This window comes from Chelmon rostratus, chromosome 23 (genome assembly GCF_017976325.1).
Source record: "Chelmon rostratus isolate fCheRos1 chromosome 23, fCheRos1.pri, whole genome shotgun sequence".
Classification (NCBI taxonomy): Eukaryota; Metazoa; Chordata; class Actinopteri; order Chaetodontiformes; family Chaetodontidae; genus Chelmon; species Chelmon rostratus.
Window position 1 is genome coordinate 16,077,709 of NC_055680.1, and position 20,333 is coordinate 16,098,041.

A 20,333-nucleotide genomic window follows, 5' to 3' on the forward strand; every position below is an offset into this window, starting at 1 on the left:
AGGGATAGAAAAGGAAAGGAAACAGAATGGAAAAGGGGAAGGGAAGGAAAGAACATAGGAAAGGAAACAGGAAAGAAAAATGGTTTGAATAAAGGAAAGGAAAGGAAACTAGGTTGATAAAATGTATTTACCATACTCTCCATCCAGTCCAGGGAGGCCGGGGTCCCCCAAAGGTCCAGGAATATCTGAGCCCACAGTCTCACCAGGAGGTCCGGGCCGACCAGGGAACCCTGGGAATCCAGGACCACCTGACGCAAAAGCAAAGAAGCAGTCGTTATTTTGACTTTATATGGTTTTGTTTCCATTCAATCAGCATTTCTAATGTCCTTGAAGTCTCACTCACCCGACTGTCCTCTCTCTCCCTTCGGTCCGGGGAAGCCTGGGCCTCCGGGGTAGGAGATGCCTCTCTCTCCCTTCAACCCTGGAACACCAGGAGCACCTGGGCGACCTCCAGCGCTCACACCTGCAAACAAATACAACAAAATGTTCCACAGCTCATCCTCGACACCTGCAAACTGCAGCATCACTGCTGCGTCTTATCGTTTATTCCTCAGGTTTGTTTCTATGGTGACCAGGATGCTTGTACACAGGAGCAAGCATGAGCATCCTGGTCACCAAAGAAACAAAGATGAGCAGCTAACCATGGCACTGTGATTATTGTTTGTCCATCATCTTAGTCTGAAATGGATCGACTCTCATCAGACTATGAAAAACAGCTATCTGTAAAAAGAAATGTGTCATCAGACTCTGGTGTGGGTAATGGGGTCCTTGCCTGGGGTTCCAGTGAGACCTTTAGGTCCACCAAGGCCATTAAGTCCATCCAAACCAGGTGATCCAGGCAAACCTGCAAAAACACAACAGAGAGTTCGTCACTGATGTGTTATCTTGTCTCATTTAAAAGCAGACTGTAAACTGGTACTTCTCTCACCTTTGGCTCCAGGACCTCCATCACGTCCAGGCAGACCGGAAGACCCGTCTGGTCCTCTTCTTCCCGGGAAGCCGGGCTGGCCCTTTGGCCCGGGGAAACCGGGGGAGCCTGCAGAAGGTACGAGGCAAATATGTTACCATGTGACTCTCTGAGGGAAATATAGAAAGGGGTCATGTGAGGTTTCTTCGTCACAGTCGGGGTCTCTCACCCATTATTCCAGGCCGTCCTCCTTCACCAGGACTTCCTTTTGTCCCGGGGAAGCCTGGGCCTCCTGGAAAGCCGTTGTCACCCGGAGTGCCGTCATTGCCACGGCCGCCTTCAGAAGACATCAATCACGTATCACATGTGTCAGAAATTCAAAGGAGTTTGGAGATCAGCTCTTTTTCATATTCTCAGCATCAGAAATATAAACCAAAGTTTGGTGAAAAAAAGTCCCCCTGCTGGCCATTAGACAGAATGCAGGTTTCAACCACGTCTGCATTGATGCCACTTTTCTTTATTGAACAGTCTGTGGTTGAAGGCACCTACAAACGGGTTAAACAGAAACTGTTGTCTGGTAGAACGGGGGGTGCATTCAAATGTAGTGTAAGCATCTATTGTAGTCCAGAGAAGCAAAAAGGAGGCAATAAAATCCAGAGTTAAGGTGCAGCCAAAGTGTGAATCAGCAGAAAATAGTTTTTTTAAAAAGATTTCCTTTGTTTCATTAAATGTAAATAACTAAGTGGTGGATCGTGGGTTTTAACCATTATGTCTTCCATTGAAAGCTGTTTAAAGGAGCCACTGTTGGTCATTCCAGATGAAACAGTGTTATGTTCAGGTAAGAGGTGGCGGGTACCTGGGTAGCCTGAGTCTCCTGACTGGCCTTTAGCTCCTGGAGCTCCAGGGTAACCAAATGTGTCTCCGGGTTGACCTGAGGAACAAAACATGAGAGTCAATGGTTGGATTTATGCTTTGAATTATTCTGGCTGCAGGATGTTTTTTGGCATGTGTGGCAGGATATTGATGCTCACCTTTGCCACCAGGCCGACCAAATTCTCCAGGGTTTCCAGGTAAACCAGGTGCACCATCATCACCCTGCAAGCAGTCATCAGAACTTGGATCTCATTGGCTGAACTTGCTACATGTTTCTGTTTGTAGGTGTGTGCCTTTTCTTACCCTAGTTCCAGATGTTCCGGGGAATCCCATGATTCCGGCTTCTCCCTTCGGTCCGGGGTAGCCTGGCGATCCGGAGCGCCCGGGAAACCCAGGCTGTCCCGGCTGTCCTTTACTCTGCTCAGCGAAGCCGGGAAGTCCAGGCAGACCCTGACGTCCGGGCAGACCTGGCAGACCCTTATCACCTGAAGCCAGACACAGCGTGGAAAAATCTGAATCAGCTCATCAGGAAATGACAGATTTCGAATTACATTTGAACACAACATCATGTTTACAGTCAGGATCTCAGCTGTCACTAGTAAAAAAATAAACAGGAAGCAGTGCTACCTCTGGGTCCGGGGAAGCCAGGAAGTCCACTGCTTCCGGGGGTTCCAGGTTCTCCTTTCTCCACATACTCTGACGGAAAAACAGGAGAGGCTAGGCCGGGGCGGCCAGGTAATCCTCTTTCACCTACAGAAGTAAACCCACATGGGTGTTAGCATCACTCACAGGCTGTAGACCCCCCTATCCAACTTCTTCTGGCCTTTAGTGGATCCTTGTGATGCTGCTTTTGAACTGCAGTTGTAAGCAGCAATTTTTAACTGACTCTACCTTTCTGCCCGGGGTATCCAGGACCACCGGGGAGTCCGTCTCTTCCTGGCCCTCCTGCCGCTCCTTTACCTCCGGAAAAGCCTGGGGTTCCAGGACGACCTGGTAGTCCAGGGAAACCCATCAGTCCTTGGAAACCGGTCTCACCTGTGGAAAGACAGCGGGACAAAATGTTGTAGTCTCCGTGAGAACATGTTTCAAGTAAGAAGCTATTAAATAATAGCGCCAGCATACCCTTCCTTCCTGGCACTCCTGGGATTCCCTCTCTAGTTCCTGGTCCTGGAGGTCCAGGAGGTCCCCTTGGCCCTGGTGATCCAGGAGTGCCGGGCAGTCCTGGAGTTCCTTTCATTCCAGCGGGCCCTGGGAAACCTGGGTCTCCTCTTTCTCCCTTGCGACCAGGGAAACCTGGCAATGGATGGATGACGACGGGACAGATGAAGGACGGCGAGACGGACAAAAGAAAGGCGGAGAGAGATTCAGACTTCATCTACATTTTAACTGGAAATATGGGCAAGATTTGTAAAAAAAAAAAAACAGTATTAATAGAAAGTATATTTAAATGAACGCTTTAATTTAGACACACAACATATAAAGTTAAAACAACTCAAAGCCAATGAATATAAACTTACCTTAATGAACTTACCTCCCACACAACCAAATCAATTCATGAATTACATCACACCACACAAACACACACATTATTTGACAAAAAGCAAAAAAGTAGACAACAATGTAAACACACATGTCCCGTTACATTGTTTCATTGCCTTGTTTTGGCTGCAATTGCACTTTCATTGAAGTTTAAAATGGTCACAAATTTGCTCGATCAAATCCGAGATTATTCTGAGCGACTTTGTGAAAATGCAGAAGGAACTCAAGTGCAATTCCAGGCTGAATTAGCAACGTTCAACAGCCTAATGTTTGTTTGTCCTACAGGATAGCACACTACCCGCTACTGTTTACACTCTTAAAAAGAGAAGCCATGTTCAACACACCCAGTTAAACTCAGCACGTCTGTCTAAGTTGTCAGTCATGAGGAGCATCTAAGGGATGAGCTGAACAGGCCTTTTTTTAAGAGCGCGGAAAATGCATCTAATGTGGTCACTGATGCAGCGACTTGTTAAACAGCATTTGAGGCAAAAAACTTCACACAAGCCTGTTGCAATCAACGCGGTAAACACTACGAGGGTTAGTGCTGGCTGCAAAAATAACACCAAACATCAGCAGTGACATTTCTCAAGAGGACTTCCTGTTTCTGAATCTCTCACAGCTAAAATGTCCATCTGGAGCCACTCTTCTGACCGTTAAGTAAGCCCTCATGTAAACACATGAGTGCATATCTTTGCATGTATGCATGCAGAGACGATCCATCAGTACTTATAGACCAGTTATGCTGGTTTTTAAGCTTTAAATGTAACTTTTAGATTTCATTTTTATGAGGCAATATCGTTTTAGTTGAGCTTGGATTTAGTTTAGGTTTGCAACAATCTTTTTCACGAGTTTGTTTTGCGATTTCTTTCAGGGCATTACATTCAAATAGCACGCTGTGAAAACGAAGCCTGTAAGATGAAGAAGAAACACGAAAGTCACCTCGGTTGTTTGCCAAATTAAAACCCAGCTTTCCACAAGCGCATGAACTAACTGCCTAAAAATAAGGTCAAGAATGAACTTTCAGTCTTAACTTTCATGCCAACATGGATGAGAAGTCTTTAAGGTGCTCAAAAAAAAAAGGAAATTTGAATCTACAGTTCCAAAACAGCGCCATCTGCTTAGGAAGATGGTGCAGTACGATCAAACGTAAGAAGCCATCGAGAGACGGTTTCCAAAATATTCTCTGCAGGCAAATGATGCCAAACTGTTCACTCTGATCTTCTACAAGTTACCTTCACACTGCAATGATCTGAAACAAGCAAACAAGCTTAATTATTTGCAAAGTGAACGGTCCTTAAATGACCAGCTTCCGCAAAATAATTTGATCATTCACTTGATTCCAGAAAAGAGAAACCGGGCCGTCAAATGATGGACGGAGATGGACATTTTTGTGCCGTACAGATGAGAAAACGAGAGCAGGCAGTCAAAGCGTTTGGTCTAACAGCAGGAGGATGGAGGGAGGGATGGAGGGATGGATGGAGGGATGGGGAAGAGAGTGTCTCACCTTGGCAGCCTATAGCGAATGACCCAACACCAAGAAAAGGATGGAGGGATGAGAGGATGGATGGAGGTAATGGTGGTGGTGTGTGGGAAGGAGGGAGGAAAGGAGGAAGACAAAAGAGAAATACAAAACAGGAGAAGAAGACATTCTTTTGGGTGATGCAGAGTTCAAATAAACAACAAGAACAAAACTGTGGCGTCTGATTCAAAAACGGGGGATTGTGAAAGAAATACGGTGAAAAGAGGTAGAAGTGAAGGAATGAGATGTGAAAGACGACAGCCAAGATCAAGCTGAATAACAGTTTCTCTTCTTTTGCTATAAATTAAGCTTTAAGTAACTTTATTTAGACAAACAGGTGGTCTCGCCAATGTAAAACATGGAGTCTAAAGTTTCTAAATTCATACAAAATTAAACAGAAGTCTGGTTCGCCGTGTGGCCAAACATGGACAGCATTGCTGATCTTTTCTCTCACCTGGTGGTCCACTCAGTCCCTGGTTGCCCGGAGATCCAGGACGACCAGTAATGCCACCAGTGGGCTCCCCCGGAGCGCCGGGAGCGCCAGGAATGCCAGGAAGACCGTCGACTCCGCGCTCTCCCTTCAGTCCAGGAATACCGTTGCGTCCATTCCCACCTGACAGAGAAAGAGAGAAAGAAAACGTTCACAGATGTTCCTGCTGCTGTTCTTGCTTGTTAAGCCTGCTGGTTAAACGAGCTAAATAACAGAAACCACCGATTTCACAACGTAATAATGTGATTCTCTCCGTCTCAGACCCACCAGGTAAACCAGGTCCTGCCGATGTGCCGGGCTGGCCCTTGTCTCCAGAGATTCCTGGTAAACCGTCCCGTCCTGGAGCTCCAGGTGTGGCTCCCAGCACCTCTCCAGGCTGGCCCTTGGCTCCAGGACGCCCTGGATTACCATCTTTCCCCCTGCCTCCATCAAAACCCTGTCCTGGAACACCTGGAATTCCAGGGTCCCCTCTGGGTCCAGGGAAACCTGCATGGAGGACACAGGGATTAAGAGTAATGTACTGACAGTGAGTTAGTCAGCAATAAACCCTCTGCGAGGAACCATGTGCGTCAGTCTGCATCTGGTTCTGTGCAGCAGGATAACGACTGGAGGCGACTTGTGATTGAAAATTAATAACATCCAGATGTCAGCAGCAGTTAGCAGCTGTTTAATCTACAAACACCATCGGGAAACATCTGGAAATCACTGCAACAATCACTTCAACAACAGGGAATAAAAACCGCTTAACCCATGTGATTAACAACAGTAAAGTTTACATGTCTAAACTGAAAACACACATTTCCTTGCTTTCGCTTGCTCTCTCAGCTCCCACTTGTCACGTTTGCTCCTTGTTGTCTGACGTGAGTCACTTGCAAATGGAAACTTGTAATCAATCCAAAGTAAAGCACTGGCACTGATTCTGCTCTGGATCAACAAGTACAGAGACGGGCTACCGCGCAGGTTTACCTTGTGGTCCAGGCTGGCCTCCGAAACCGGGGTCTCCCCTCTCTCCTTTGGCACCATCAAACCCTGGACGCCCAGGTCCTCCTGGGAAACCTGGCTGACCTTTAGAACCTGACAGGTGCAGACACGCATGACTTCAGTTGTGAGCGATGATACTGGTTTTGTTGAAATGGCATGACTGTCTCTTTAGCAACTGAGTGGATCTGGACCTTAACTGCTTTTATATTTGTGGGTCTAAAAAGACCTGGAGACCTTCCAGTTTGACTAACACAGAATTAAAAAAAGACAAAAAATATTAAACTAAATCATGTGTGAAGTGAAAACAGCCAGAAACAACAAGTGCATCACATTAAAAAAAACACATCTGCTGAATTGTACCTGGTCGTCCAGGTACACCGGGGAAACCGGGGTCTCCATCCTCACCAGGTATGGTGCAAGGCAGCACTTGGCCTGGTAGCAGTCACATATAGGTTAGCAATCACACTTTATACACTTTAACAGACATTTACAGTGAACACTTGGACTCACACTAGAAACTTTGGCTACTCATTCTTTGCATGTAAGAGATAAAAACACACACCTGGTCCAGATACAATTACAAACATGTAAATGGTTCCACGGAGCTGGAGAACGTTAAATGCTGTCACAGATGTTTGAAGAACAGTATTTGGCCCAGGTCTGAATCACAGTACACATTAACAAAAGCAGCGCAAAGCTACATCTAAGTGCTCTGTTATGCTAAGCTATCGAGAGCTAGCAAAACAACGCTAAAAGACTAGCACGTGTTTAGTGATAATGAGAACACTACACACAAAGGTTCATCTTTTGTAGCAATCAGCCAGAAAATTCTCGTGAATGTCTTTTGCAACGTTGATTGTCTGTCGCCTCCATTCACGCCGCCTCCGCCGCTCTCAAATAAACGGCTTTCGTTTTGGTTAATTTGGAGTTTAATCGTGAGAATTATTGAGTCGTTAGTAGCAAATTCATCACAATGACGGGCAGTTAAAAAGTCAGAGGATGGTGAACACGCTAAAATAATTAGAAAAGTTATGAATTCAATCTTTTGTTTGGGGGTGAGTTCTATTATTTCCATTGCCCCCCCACCCTCCCCTCACTGGTTAAAAGCACTTAGCAGAGGCAGGGCTTGAAAACATGCGCCAGGTTTCAGCAGCTTTGATTGGAGGAAGAGGAGAGCGTGACTAGCTGCGGCTGTCCACTGATTGGACGGGATCTTTAAAAGCTGAAACTCAGCTGTCAATCATCGACTGACTCTGCCAGAGTGGAAGAGCGAGAGGCTTCCATCGGCTCGTCGTGAACAAATGATTGACAGTGAGCTCGTTGTTGTCAGAATGCAGAAACAGACTACGTTTCCCAGAATTACTTGCTTTCTGTGAGTCTGTCAAACAGAGTGGAGCCATTAAAGACTCCACTTCAACTGTTTGTCTTTCTTCCTCGATGACCACAGACTTTTCTTTTGAGTAACGCCGACCACGTGTTCACACTGCAAACAAAGCAGCAACTGGTCACTGGAAGTGTATGCACTGCCCCTGCTGGCCACACGGAAGCACTGCAAATAACATTTTACCTGTTAGATTCATCTCTGATACAAATAAATTAAAAAGTAGGCTGACTACCTGTGAGGTTGATTCAAAGTCTAAATTCACTAAAGGGATTTTAATACAACAAAGTTTATAGGAAAAAGAAACTTTAACATAATTTCAATCAAAGGCCCAGGAAAACAGTTTCTTGGTATAATGAACACACGTTTATATCTGTTATTAAAGATGCAATATTACAGACTTATTATTCACAACAAGGTTTCTATATTTATTTTTTGTCTTTTCCTTCTCACTGGCTGTAAATGCAGCAATTTTGCAAACTTATTTTGAAATCTGTGCTTTTATTTTGAAATGACTGAAAACCTGATGTCAGGTACTTTCATGCACCCATCAGAATTTAAAACAACCAGAAATCTAACCTAATCTCATCTGAATCTAAATCTGATGTTTGCTAGTAAAAGTTTTCAGTGTTTTAGTGTAAAAATTGATTGAAAGTATAACAAACATAATATTTCTCTGACTTGTGTGACCTGATTTCATGTCAGACACAAGATTTGAAACCAAGTTTTTATGATGTGAAACCCAGCTTTTATGTTCTGAAAACAAGTTTTTCGGTGTGCTTTTTGTTTTGAAGTCAGTACATCTCGAATCCTTTTGCAGTTGGCAGTGCATTAGCCAGAATAAAGTGACCTGTCGACCAAGTCGCTTGCATTGTGAACACATGATGAAGTTAGCATGTAGCAATACCTGATTCACTGGTGAAAGTTGGCAAAATCCCTGAGCAGCACCACCCCTTCCCATCACTTCCTGTCTGGCCAGCGTGTGAACACGAGTAAATCTTGCCTCTAGTTGGTATAATTTCCCGCTCTACTGCTTCTGTAAGCGGTCGCTTGGCTCGAGGGAAACTTTATGAATCCACCAGTGGCCGGGCTGCCTGAAAACTAAAGCTACAAACTGTCCCAGGCTCGTTACTCTGGCTGGTGGATGAAAAAGTTAGTTACCCACCCGTTCCCTCTCCGGCGTCATTAACCCCTCCACAGCTGTTTTCACCTGGACAGATACACATGCACAGGGAAGGTCAGAGAGGTGGAGGGATGGATGGATGGAGACAGAAAGATAGAGAGAGAGACAGAGAGAGAGAGACAGAGAGAGAGAGAGAGAGGAGAAGATGGCAGCATACAAAGCCAGTCAGGGTCATTTGCATGCGCCAATAAAGCAATTAAATTTCTTTGTCATCAAACAGATATCAGCAAATCAGCAATCACTTCCATTCAATTAATTCAAGGCTCATTCAGTTAAGGCAAGAGCATATTCAAATGCTTAAAAAACAGGTTATTCCACCCAATGAGAGGAGAGAGAGAGAGAGAGAGAGCGAGAGACAGGGGCTACACTGACAGATGTGACAGGACAAACTGCAGCTGCACGTCTGTCAGAGCGACTCCGCTGCCGCCGCCTCGTCTCGGCTTCTCTCGGCTCACGCGAGTGACAATAACCTTCATATTAAGAGCAAAATGAATCAGTTGTCAGCATCACGGTATGAGAGCACGCATTCATACTGAAGATGAGTGGCCAGCTGCTGCCGAGGAGGACTTTGTGTCATTTAGTCTCAGAGAAGAAGAACGGATGGAAAGGTGGTCTGGTTCACATTCACGCCTGATCTGATCTGCCCAGACGTCCTTTTATTGCTACGCTTAGATCAGCCTAAACGTTTGTCTGCTTTGGCCTAATTTCAGCCAAACAAAGACAAAGAAATAAAAAATAAAAATACTTCCTCTGAAGGAGGAAAACAATTTGAATAATCATCTGATTCGTGAGTCTTCTCGCTTCCTCTGAGACTAAACAAGCACAGTAGTTGTTGCGCAATCAGCATTAAAATCTCATCATTGTGCGTCAATCAGTCAACTAACGAAGCAGTTTCATGGATTATAGATTATTGGCTGCAGAAGAGGTGTACAAGCACATTAATGGAGACCATTAATCGTGTAGTTAACAGTTTGCTGCTGCAGCCGAGGCATGAAGGGCAGGAAGCTGCTTTGGTAGAGAAATCTAACGAGCGCCGCGACGTCCCTTCGGGTCCTGGAGAGTTCGGCCGCTTCGGCGAGGCAGATGAACCCGGAGCTGTTTGTGCCATAGAAATGTCCTCTAATGGTTTAGGGTGTTAGGGTGAGGTTGCTACGGTAACTACAGTACACATAGGATGGATGGTGATTGGTGGGGATGGATGTATGGGCGGGGGTTTCACCCTGTGGGGGAGAATACGGCTTGACATCCACGCACACGCACACACACACGCTCACACACACACACACACACACCCAGCACTTCCTTTCTCTTCTTTTCCTTCCGTTGTTCCTTCCCCTGGCATCACTTACCTCTCGGTCCGGGTAAACCTGGTTGCCCAGGCAACCCAGATATACCAGGGTCTCCGGGCTCTCCGCGAAAGCCGGGCGTTCCGACGTAGCCGATGCCGGGCTCGCCAGCGCCTCCAGGACGACCCTTGGCCCCTGGGAACCCTGGGAAACCTTTCTCTCCAAACGTGCCGAAGCCAGCGTCGCCCTGAGGAGGAGAGGGGGAGGAAAGACGGGAAAAGGGAGAGAAAGTTGTTTAAGGATGGCTCGCCAGATGAGAAGCTTCAGATTAACATGAACACTGTGTGTGTAAGCACTCACTGGGGGTCCAGGGGCTCCGGGGAAGCCGGGCAGTCCATCTCTGCCAGGTTTTCCAGTTTCACCTGTAGGCCCTCTGGGTCCCGTGGATCCGAGCTCTCCTTTCACCCCCAAACCCAGGTTGGGATAGTAAGACGCCCCCTTCTCTCCCTTACGACCAAAGAAGCCCCTGTCACCAACACGGCCCTGCAGGAGGACGGACAGAAATCTGTGAATTCCTTCAGAAAACTTAAAACGTGACACTATTAAAGACTCTACAACATATAACATCTGTGCGCTACAACAGCCTAAAGTGTGATGAAAGCTGTGGCAGCAGAGCTTCTACTTACAGGAGATCCCGGGACGCCATTAAAGCCAGGTGAACCGTGGTCGCCGGCCTCACCCTTTCGTCCAGTGAAGCCGGGGCTGCCAGGGCTTCCTGGGGATCCAGGTAACCCCTGGGACCCTGGGGAGCCTCCTCCCAGGCAGGCACAGTCGCCAGGATCACCTGGAGGACGGAGGAAACGAGGCGACAGAGAAGGCAGAAGGTGGGACATCAGAGCTTCTGACTAACTTGTTTCTTGATAAAGAGTTTAAACTTGTGTGTGTGTGTGTGTGTGTGTGTGAGTACCTCTGAAGCCTTTGTATCCTCTGTTACCCGGCGTTCCTCTGGGTCCAGGTGACCCAGGCTGTCCAGCAGAGGGTATACCTAAGGGGGAACCTGCAGGCGCACACACAAACACACCCACATAAAGTTAGCAATAGCAAGAAAGACGCCAAAAACACAAAAACAGAGCACATGATTTTTTTTTGGATTTCACACAGCTTGAACTTAAGCTGAATTGCACCGACTGATGTAAGATGGAAAAACAATGGATGTTTGTGACTATCCTGTCACGTAGGGAGCTTTTTTTATGCACAACTCATTGCTAAATGTTCACACGAATCATTTAAAGCAGCACAGTGCAGGTGCAGCTTGTTGCCACGGTGTGAAATCAGGATTAGTCTCTTTTGGTCAGCATGTAACGTGAAAGAGTTTAGCAGCTGTTGCAAGGTGACAGATGCTTATTTAAAAAACAAACAAAAAAAGCATTAACTTGTTTATATTGTATTAAAATATAAAACAGAATTGTACTGTAGCATAAACCCATTCAGTGACTTTAAATCGACCCTAATGGCTAATAGCTACCTGCCGTAAGCAGCATGCATAGGCTGTTGCAGTTTGGCACCTACACAAACAAAGGAAACAAACTGCTAACAATACACACTCATCTAATTGTCTTGTGTCCAGTGAAAATGTAAATGTGCCATCTGTGAATGGATGCTCATTCTAGACCTTCAGGGTGAAGAGAATGTGAGGTCAAAGGTCAACTTACTGCAGATTCACAACTTCCAAGCGCAGCAAATGGAGCTGGCTCAGGTGTCCTTACCTTGGAGGGCCGTCTACCTTCCTGTCTGACAGCCCTTTCCTACAGGGAAGCTGTTTCACAAGCTATAGCCATGGTCCAAACCAGACTCCCTTGACAAAAACAGTAATTTTACATTGCAAAACACAGCAGTTGCTGCTTTACTGCTGCCTCTATCGGTTAGTTTCTTTGTGTTATTTCTATAACTTTTATGTTTTAACACGGTAGTTTGCACCCAAACTAAACAGTGTAGCACAAACAAACTAACCGACCGAGGCAGTGGTGGACTAGCAACTCCTGTGTGCTGCAAGGTAAAATTACTGTGTTTGTCAAAGAAGTCTGGTGGCTTTGTAGAGAGCATAGATGGATGTAACGTCTTCAGTTCCCCACTGGAAAAGGCTGTCTGACAACAAGGTAAAGCAGTGAAAATATTCTACATCCTATGCTTAAACTGATATTAAATTTGATTGAACTGAATCAAAACTAACCCTTTAATGTGAACTCTGGTCACATGACAACAAGTTGTCATTAATAGGAGGGAGATAAAAACCTTTGTCTTGGTTCACGGCTGACGAAACCTTAGTAAGTAACCTTTGAGCTGAGATTCTCGCCACCAAACATATGTAGGAATTTGTGAGGCTGCAAGAATGTAGAATCTCGAATGTAAAACACCTTAAATAATGTCAAAGAGATGAAATATTTTAAATATGTTCCAAAGAAACTGTAAGAAAAGCGGGTGCATGTTTATCATCAGTGTTATTATTATTATTTTTCCTTCAGCTTGTGTCTCCATTTTTTCCTTCGTTTAATGCATTTGTGCCGACAAAATAAGAAATAAAATCCCTGTTTGCAAACAATATGGCTGCCATGCATGAAGTCCATATAAAATCTGTGAATTATGTTCACAGCAGGCGACACCTTGTGGCCAAAGATGAGAAAAGCATCTTGGAGTAGAGAGATCCTCCCATCCAAGTCTGAAGCCTATAGTAGCCTCCGCTCTTCTCAGCTGTACTTACCACCGCACCCTCCACAGAGAATAGCATGAATAAAAAGCTGCCTGCTGAAAGTTGTGTTTGTTGCTTGGACTTTTGTTTCTGCAGGCCCAATATTGCCATGGCGATCATAGCAATATGGCCGCCTTTAGGATACCTGCCTTTGGGCCTGATGGACCACTCAGGATGGATGACGCAGGGACCTTGGACCAAGCCTTGGAGGACAGTTAAATGTGTCAGCCATGATGTTTTAAAGTCTGTTTCTAGCTTCTCTTGTACTTTTAGCGATGAACTGGCTTTTATGGCTGGTAAATTTACATAATCCACTTTGTCATTGTGAATTCTTTCACGCCAGCTCCGTCTCTGTGTCCAGAGATGCTGTATCCTCATCTGGAAGTTTTTACTTTGTGCATCATTTTCGTCACAGCAGATGTAATTATTATCATGCTTTCATACAAGGAATCCAGCTCGAAGGGCTTTGTCAAAGACAAATAAAGATCAGACAACATAAACAGCGGCTAAGCTTCAAAATAACTACTATTGGGGGTCTTTCATTGGCTGCAATGACCTTCAGGACCTTTGTGGAGTTCTACCTTTTCACCCACAGCAGCCCTCATCATGATGACCACCTGTGAAGGAAGGACCAAAGAGCTTTTGTCAGTCGATTCCGTGTGAACATACTAGAAGGACCCTGAGGTCCGGGAGGGCCGGGGGGTCCGGGAAGTCCAGGGGAGCCGGGGATTCCTTCGGAGCCGTAGCCTGGTATGCCCTGGCTACCTTTCTCTCCCTTTGGGCCTGTGGTCCCTGGAAAACCTGGGGATCCGCCACGACCTGCACGAGGTGAGATGATTGGCTGATTTAATAAATCGATATTTCAGAGTGAAAATAAACCATTTCTTCCCTTCTGAGTGAGATTTTTGCAGTTATCATTATTAAACCACTTAGTGTGCAAATATTACCTGAACCAATACCTCCAATCCCTGGTTGGCCTGGTGCTCCTGGTAATCCTGGAGGTCCCTGGTCACCAGGGGCACCAGGTAGGCCACTGAAACCTGCGTCACCTGGTGGTCCTGCAGCCAATCAGAGAAGAGATTGTCAACACAGATGTATATTAAATGATAACTTACAGTCAGCCGCTGATCGATCCATTAAATTATTTTGGTGTTTGTGTTACCTTGAACAGAAGTGCCCAGATCACTAATGTAAGCTGGAGGTCCTGGTGGTCCGGGGTCTCCCTGGTCTCCCTATTAGACACAAATGCAACCAATTTAGAACAAAATCTTATGTAAGAAAAAGTCGTGAAACTTTAGGCTTAACTTAATGTCGTGTTGATGCACACTGTCGTCCCACAATGCAATAACCAAATAAGCATCTACTAGCTGGAAAAGGGTTCTTTAAAAAGGGTTACCTTGGGTCCGATGTATCCTTGCTGCCCGGCGAAACCAGGGTTGCCTCTGTATCCCTGTGGCAGAAACAAATCTGGTTTGAGTTTACTGCACAGGTGATGTGGGTTTTTGCAAAATGCACGACTACACTGCACTGCAGGGAACCTTTGAGCATGCAGCAAGCAGCTTTACATGCTATAAGTCCTAATACAGCACAAAATGTGCTCCCACAGGAACAGTAAATACAGTAGAAGTGGAGGTAGTGCTAGATAAATGCTGTGGTTAATGCAATACAATAAAACCATTGACCAGAATTATACTTGAAGAGTCCTGTCAGCCAATCAGAAGGTTGTATTTTCTGTGGCTAGGTTGCAGTATAATGGCTCACAGTCCATCTTCACTGTTTATGGTTTTGAGTATATATACAGTATTTCAAAAGCCTACCTGTTGTCCTGGAGATCCAGGAGGGCCGTTGAAACCAGGAGGACCCTGTTTGGTGGAATCAAAGACGACACCCACCACAGAGGAAGAGGAAAAGGAAAGGTGAGAGAGGAAGAGGAACCATTTCTACGTGGAAGCAGCACAACAGCAATGCTTCTAAATACAAGACAAGTTAGAAATCACGATCTTTAATCTAACGTATGAAACTTCTAGAATACAGTCATCTGTCAGCTCTCACTCTTGCTCCGGGGTATCCGGGAATGCCTTTCTCTCCATATTCACCAGGATAGCCGAAAGGTCCCTGAAGACAAGCAAAAACAGCCTTAGCTGAGTTTCATCACACAGATTTCCTCTCACTGATCTCTGTCTGTTTGGTATGACATCATCATTTAACACATGACCAATATTTCTATTCGCTCGTGCAGAAAGGCCACTGAACATTGACAGTGCTGGAGAAAATACTTACAGGTCGGCCAGGACTTCCGGGAATTCCTCTGAATCCCTTTGGGCCAGGTTCACCCTTCGAGAGAGACAGAGAGAGAACAAAGGTGAAAATTAAACCCAGAGGGGTATTTAGAGTCCCCAGTGAATAGACTGTATCTAGTTTTCTGGTTTTACAGTGTTCTGGTATTATCTCACACAATATCTGTATTTAAACTTACCTTTGAAAGTACACACGAACAGTAAAATCTCACTCAGAAGAAACATGAGAAGAACAAAAACTGCACCGCTAGTGTAGGAATTCATTCTTTTGAACTGGCCTCATAGATAACGGCAGTAATTAGCGGATCATGCCGACGTTGAACAGATTCTAGGACGAGCCACAGTGCTGATCGAGCCCCTCAGAGGATGCACTGTGTTGGGCTTGGAACGCTGAGGAATCCAGGGTGGATGATCCAGAGTGCTGAGAGCGCTTTTATACTCGTACAGTACTAAACTCAACTGTAGTGGTCTCAGTAGCCTATGCACTTCTTGACGAACTTTATTTAAAGCTTCCAAAGCTACAACAAGCCCTTTTACACAGTCGCTGCTTCTGAGTGGCCAAATGTATGTCTGATTCCAGATCTTGAGATGGCCTTATTGTATATTAAATTATATTAAATAAATTTGAGTGCTGCAAAAAAAAAAAGTCCTGGATTATGTGTTAAAAGAAAATTAAACCATCGCGTCATCTCTTGGTCTCTTCCCAAATTAAAAAGGTTGCTGTTTGGTAGCCAATACTCAATACTGGACTTCAAGACCAAGAGAGGCTTGTAAAGGTGAGGCAGAAGGTTCGATGACACATGGCTGTATTTGGACAGCCTGTCCAGCTTGGACACAGCGTGGGACATCCTGCGTTAGAAATGTCGACCATGAAAAGTGTTTCAATTTCCAACAAACCTGCATTCCTTTGTCTCCTTTGGGAAAACCCACAAACTCCACAACGCCATTGATCATTGGCTGGCCGGGGTCGCCGGGCAAGCCCACGTCGCCCTGGATGCCGTAACCGAGGAAGAGAGAGCTGTTTACGCTGGTCACCGTGGCGACGGGGAGAGGGCGGGACAAGGAGGCGGGAAAACAACAGCAGAATTTTGGGGCGTTTATGGGGGACCGTCGAGACCGACTGTGGGCGAAGCCACTGAAGGGGCTGCTGCGCACACAGTGAGTGAAGGCGAGGACTCTTTGGGGTGCTGATGAGAGGCTGGTCTCAGTGTGAAGTTCAGTGCTTTAGGTTTTAGTTCATGAATCTCTGGAGGCAGAAAGGAGCTGATTGGTTTGAGTGACCCCTCAGTGGAAGAGCTGGTCGAAATATTCAAGCTACAGCTTTTCTCAGCTTTTTTTCTCAACGCAAGCAAGCACACACGTCTGTCCAATGCTTTCTACGACATCCTGGAGCCTAAACTTTGTACTTACTTGTGGTATCAGAAGCCTTCTGGTTTCTGCTTGTAGTCTGAGTAGTGTTGACCAATCATGTCAGAGCAGACTTTGGTTGCATGCAAGTAAAGAGTCAAAATGAAATCCACTGATGGCCAGCTAACTCACCATCAGAGGATAGCCTATGGGTTCCATGATTGACAACTGAGCAACTCCATCTCTGGAGGAAGGTCACAACATGTGGTTGAAAGCTACAGAAACATCAAGTTAGCTGATGTTTTGTTAGGAATTTTTTTGTCAGACTGCTATTTCCAAGGTCGAGCATGGACCTCCAAGCGTGATAGTTTGGACTTGAACGGTCGGCTATGCTTACTTACAACAGATAAGTTAGTAGGACTTAAATTGTACTAAGATAAAACTTTATTAAATCAGAAGGAAATTCTTGAGAATTCAAGATATGTAGGACTTGTAATTACTTCCTCCTCACTACTTCCTTCCATTTTCCTCCAAGCTTCCCTTTGCTGAAGTGAACTGGCTTCAGTCTAATGTTTTCATTGAAAAACACATTGTTCCACATTATTTTGCAACCTCGTCCAAAACCAAATTTGTTGCGACTGAACCCTTAAATCAAAAATAAAATCCTATCTATAATAAGCTTTGACCTCCTTTCCTTATAATTTTCACACCCATTCAATCCCTTTGTGAACCTTTGGAACAGGACTAGATTTAATATAAACTCCAGTCGAGCAGCTCTGCTTGTAGAAAGCGTGAATGACAAACTCCATCGTGTGAAGAAAAAGATGCACTGACGCTCGGTTGGACCAGCCTCTCCTCCACCTTCCCCCCAAATCTCCTCCTCACTTATCTGCACCAGCATCTCCTCCCCTCCACGGCTGTAAAGTTTGCTGCAATCACTGCTCCTCTTCCTCTTTAGTTTCTCACAACAAACAGCTGCTGCTGTTATTGACCTTCTTTTTACCATTTTTATAGTGAAACCCCACCACATCTGTGTGTGTGTGTGTGTGTGTGCGTGTGTGTGTGTGTGTGTTGTGAAGGCGCTACATCTTCTGCTCCTAGCCTTCCCTTGCTGTGTTACCTTATCTCCTTTGTAGATAGTGAGAGTTTGTTCGCTTCTTAGTGACCCGTCGCCGGGAGTACCACTGGGTCCGGGAAGACCCACGTCGCCCTGGAGTCCGAAATACACACAACACACCGTTAGCCAACCAGGAGGATTCGTGGGGGTGGAGGAGAAACAGGTGGAGAAAGGAGGTCATAATGGGAGGAGAGATGAAAAGGAGGAGATGAAGGATATAAAAAAGAGATGGAGGAAGGTGCAGCAAAAGACGAAGAAAACATGCAGGATAAACAAAGAAAGAGCAGATAGAAAGATACATAAACTACATGGCCAAAAGTATGCGGACAGCTGGATATTACCCTCATGTGAGATTGCTGCAACCGTTTCAAAACTGTGGTCCTTAACAAGCTGCTACACCAGCCTCCACTCCTCCAGGAAAGCTCAACACCAGATTTTAAGACCCTGGCTGCAGGTCTCCACTACTGCACAGTAACTCCATCTCCACCCGCCGAAGCAAGACCTCCCTGGATCGCCTACAAGTGACCAGGTCCACTGTGCCTCCAATGACACAGATCTTGACAATTCTTCCAATTCCGGATTCTTGCGATCACGTTTACAACTCTGCACTGTGCAGCACCTGCAGGCAGCTCTTCATCACTAGCAGGTCTTCTGACCAGGCTAAAAAGCTTTTTGTGGCTCCAGAGGAAGCTGCGAGGAATCTGATGAACTGCCTCAAGTGATGTCACTTGAGTCAGACTACAAGTTTGAAAATGAAAAAAAAGATCTGAGTGTGTGGAGAGAAAGACGTGAGCTCACCAGACCTCTGCAGCCCACTCCTCATCTCTGCTAGAGGCTACCTTAGCTGCGAGCATACCTGCACCCCTGAATCTTCAACCTAGCTGTCAGTGGTTGAGTTGCATTGTGGGTAATGCATGCACCAGGTTTTGTGCATGGAGTAAAAAAGCTGATATCTTTGGTTCTGCTGTGTCGATTTTTATCTTTATCCATCATACTTCCTCACCAAACACTGAAAAAAAGGCTGATTAAAAGGGAATTAAAAGCACAATGTCCACATACTTTTGGCCATATAATGTGAATAGATAGCGTGCAAAACAAACTAGATAGACAGACAGATAGAAAAGAAGTAAAAGAAGTAGTCTGACAAAAAGTCTTAACTTGAAGGTCCACTTTTCACTTATATGGAAAAAGCTTGTTAGTGGACTCTGAGTCAAGATTTCTGGTCAAACGAGTGTTTTCCAGGTGAAGAACAAAGCTTCATGTTTGCAAGAAGAAGCGATAAAATCACTGAGGAAAAGCATGAGGAGGGATAAAGAAAGAAAGTGAAAGGAGAGAGGAGAAGAGAGAGTGAAGAGGAGAAGAGAGAGCTCAGGGATGCTTCATCTTGACTTTCTCGCTGATCAGTTTTATTAAATTTCGAGCCCGTTTCTCCCCGCGGCTCGAAGAGAGACACAAATGCGACGCGGGGCAATCTGAACTTCGTCCTACAGAAATGTCTTTCAACAGGCTCAGCAGCGAATCCAGCTGTTTCCACATCCAGTTCAACCCTGCGTCTGTCTGAAGTCAGTGTCTGGTTGAGCATCGCATGCATGCAGTGTGTGTGAGGAAGATGACTGTTAGTACTCGTGTGTTCAAAGTGAGATGGGTGGGTGGATGGGGGTCGTGGAGTCGAGAGTCCCAGAGTTCACCACCAGATGCCCACAGATGTGATTAAAGGGAAGATGTCGTGCAACGTGGGAAGTAGGAGCAAGTGATTCCAGCACCCAGTTACAGCCCACAGGTCGACCTCCAGAGTGACAGCTCAGACATTTTTCATAAAGGCTTCCTCTATTCTCATCATGAGTGCAGTTTTCTTTGTTTTAGGGAGACTTTTAATACTAAAAGCCACCAAACGCTGCAGGGTCAGGTCAGGATTGTAGGAATTTCCCTTCAACAGTTAATCTTTTTTATAGTTTTGGGGTAAAATCTCTGAACTGTCATTCAGCAGTGAGGGAAACAAATGTGCGATGCCACCGGCCAACTCACAAACAGCATTTAAAGTAGATTCTGGATCGGAGAAGCTCAGAGCTACATGTCTTTCTTTCTATTTGAATTTGGGATTTGATTAGGATTCGTCTCAGGCGAGTTTGCGACTTGTCTCAGTGGCAGCACAGATCACCCGAAAGAACAAACCAGACTGAATCAAGTAGAGGTTCATGTGATCTTTTTATCATACAGGAAACGGATGCAACAAACAGTTCAGTAGCTGCGTCACCGTGGGGATGGAGAGAGGAGGATGGGTGGGGTTACGGAGGGAAGGATGGACGGAGGGTCAATTAATGTGTGTTGGACGGAGGAAGTGCAGGTTGCCAAGCCGCCACCAGTCAGGTTTGCACAGTTATTGTGTCCAACCAGTTCATTTTACAAACATGCACACAAACGTAAATGCATACACACTCATACACACACACACGCCGAGGACCCAGCTCGAGCACGCTAAGCCTGCCGTTCTGATGCGCTAGTCTCTGGCTGATGTTTACGTGAAGGAAGCGAGGGAAAGCGCTGAAGTCATGATCAGGCCACAGAAAAGAAACGCTCTTCAGGAAACTGACAGATATATGAGAACTGGTTTCAGCCTCACGGGGTCAACACACTTCCACTTCACTGTGTAAGTATTGTCTATGTGTG

General features: G+C 45.6%; 1 protein-coding gene across 3 annotated transcripts in view; it reads right to left on the reverse strand.

Moving 5' to 3' along the window:
• col4a6 (collagen, type IV, alpha 6) overlaps nt 1-20,333 on the reverse strand; it is a 118,087-nt gene that overhangs the window by 5,838 nt on the left and 91,916 nt on the right. Inside the window, exons 13-41 of one of the 3 annotated variants that reach the window (XM_041964494.1) lie at nt 17,670-17,759; nt 15,186-15,239; nt 14,958-15,020; nt 14,723-14,767; nt 14,302-14,355; nt 14,068-14,137; nt 13,853-13,963; nt 13,575-13,724; nt 13,055-13,108; nt 11,127-11,216; nt 10,846-11,003; nt 10,520-10,702; nt 10,223-10,406; nt 8,856-8,900; nt 6,670-6,741; nt 6,295-6,402; nt 5,596-5,814; nt 5,293-5,451; nt 2,903-3,073; nt 2,672-2,815; nt 2,408-2,530; nt 2,084-2,265; nt 1,939-2,002; nt 1,764-1,838; nt 1,137-1,244; nt 929-1,036; nt 773-844; nt 344-463; nt 132-248 (exon numbers count right to left, since the gene is read on the reverse strand). In XM_041964494.1, the coding sequence (XP_041820428.1) occupies nt 132-248; nt 344-463; nt 773-844; nt 929-1,036; nt 1,137-1,244; nt 1,764-1,838; nt 1,939-2,002; nt 2,084-2,265; nt 2,408-2,530; nt 2,672-2,815; nt 2,903-3,073; nt 5,293-5,451; nt 5,596-5,814; nt 6,295-6,402; nt 6,670-6,741; nt 8,856-8,900; nt 10,223-10,406; nt 10,520-10,702; nt 10,846-11,003; nt 11,127-11,216; nt 13,055-13,108; nt 13,575-13,724; nt 13,853-13,963; nt 14,068-14,137; nt 14,302-14,355; nt 14,723-14,767; nt 14,958-15,020; nt 15,186-15,239; nt 17,670-17,759 (3,193 nt within the window). The remainder of the gene's footprint in view (nt 1-131; nt 249-343; nt 464-772; nt 845-928; nt 1,037-1,136; nt 1,245-1,763; nt 1,839-1,938; nt 2,003-2,083; nt 2,266-2,407; nt 2,531-2,671; nt 2,816-2,902; nt 3,074-5,292; nt 5,452-5,595; nt 5,815-6,294; nt 6,403-6,669; nt 6,742-8,855; nt 8,901-10,222; nt 10,407-10,519; nt 10,703-10,845; nt 11,004-11,126; nt 11,217-13,054; nt 13,109-13,574; nt 13,725-13,852; nt 13,964-14,067; nt 14,138-14,301; nt 14,356-14,722; nt 14,768-14,957; nt 15,021-15,185; nt 15,240-17,669; nt 17,760-20,333) is intronic. The other 2 variants (XM_041964496.1, XM_041964495.1) reach the window with 2 other exon arrangements.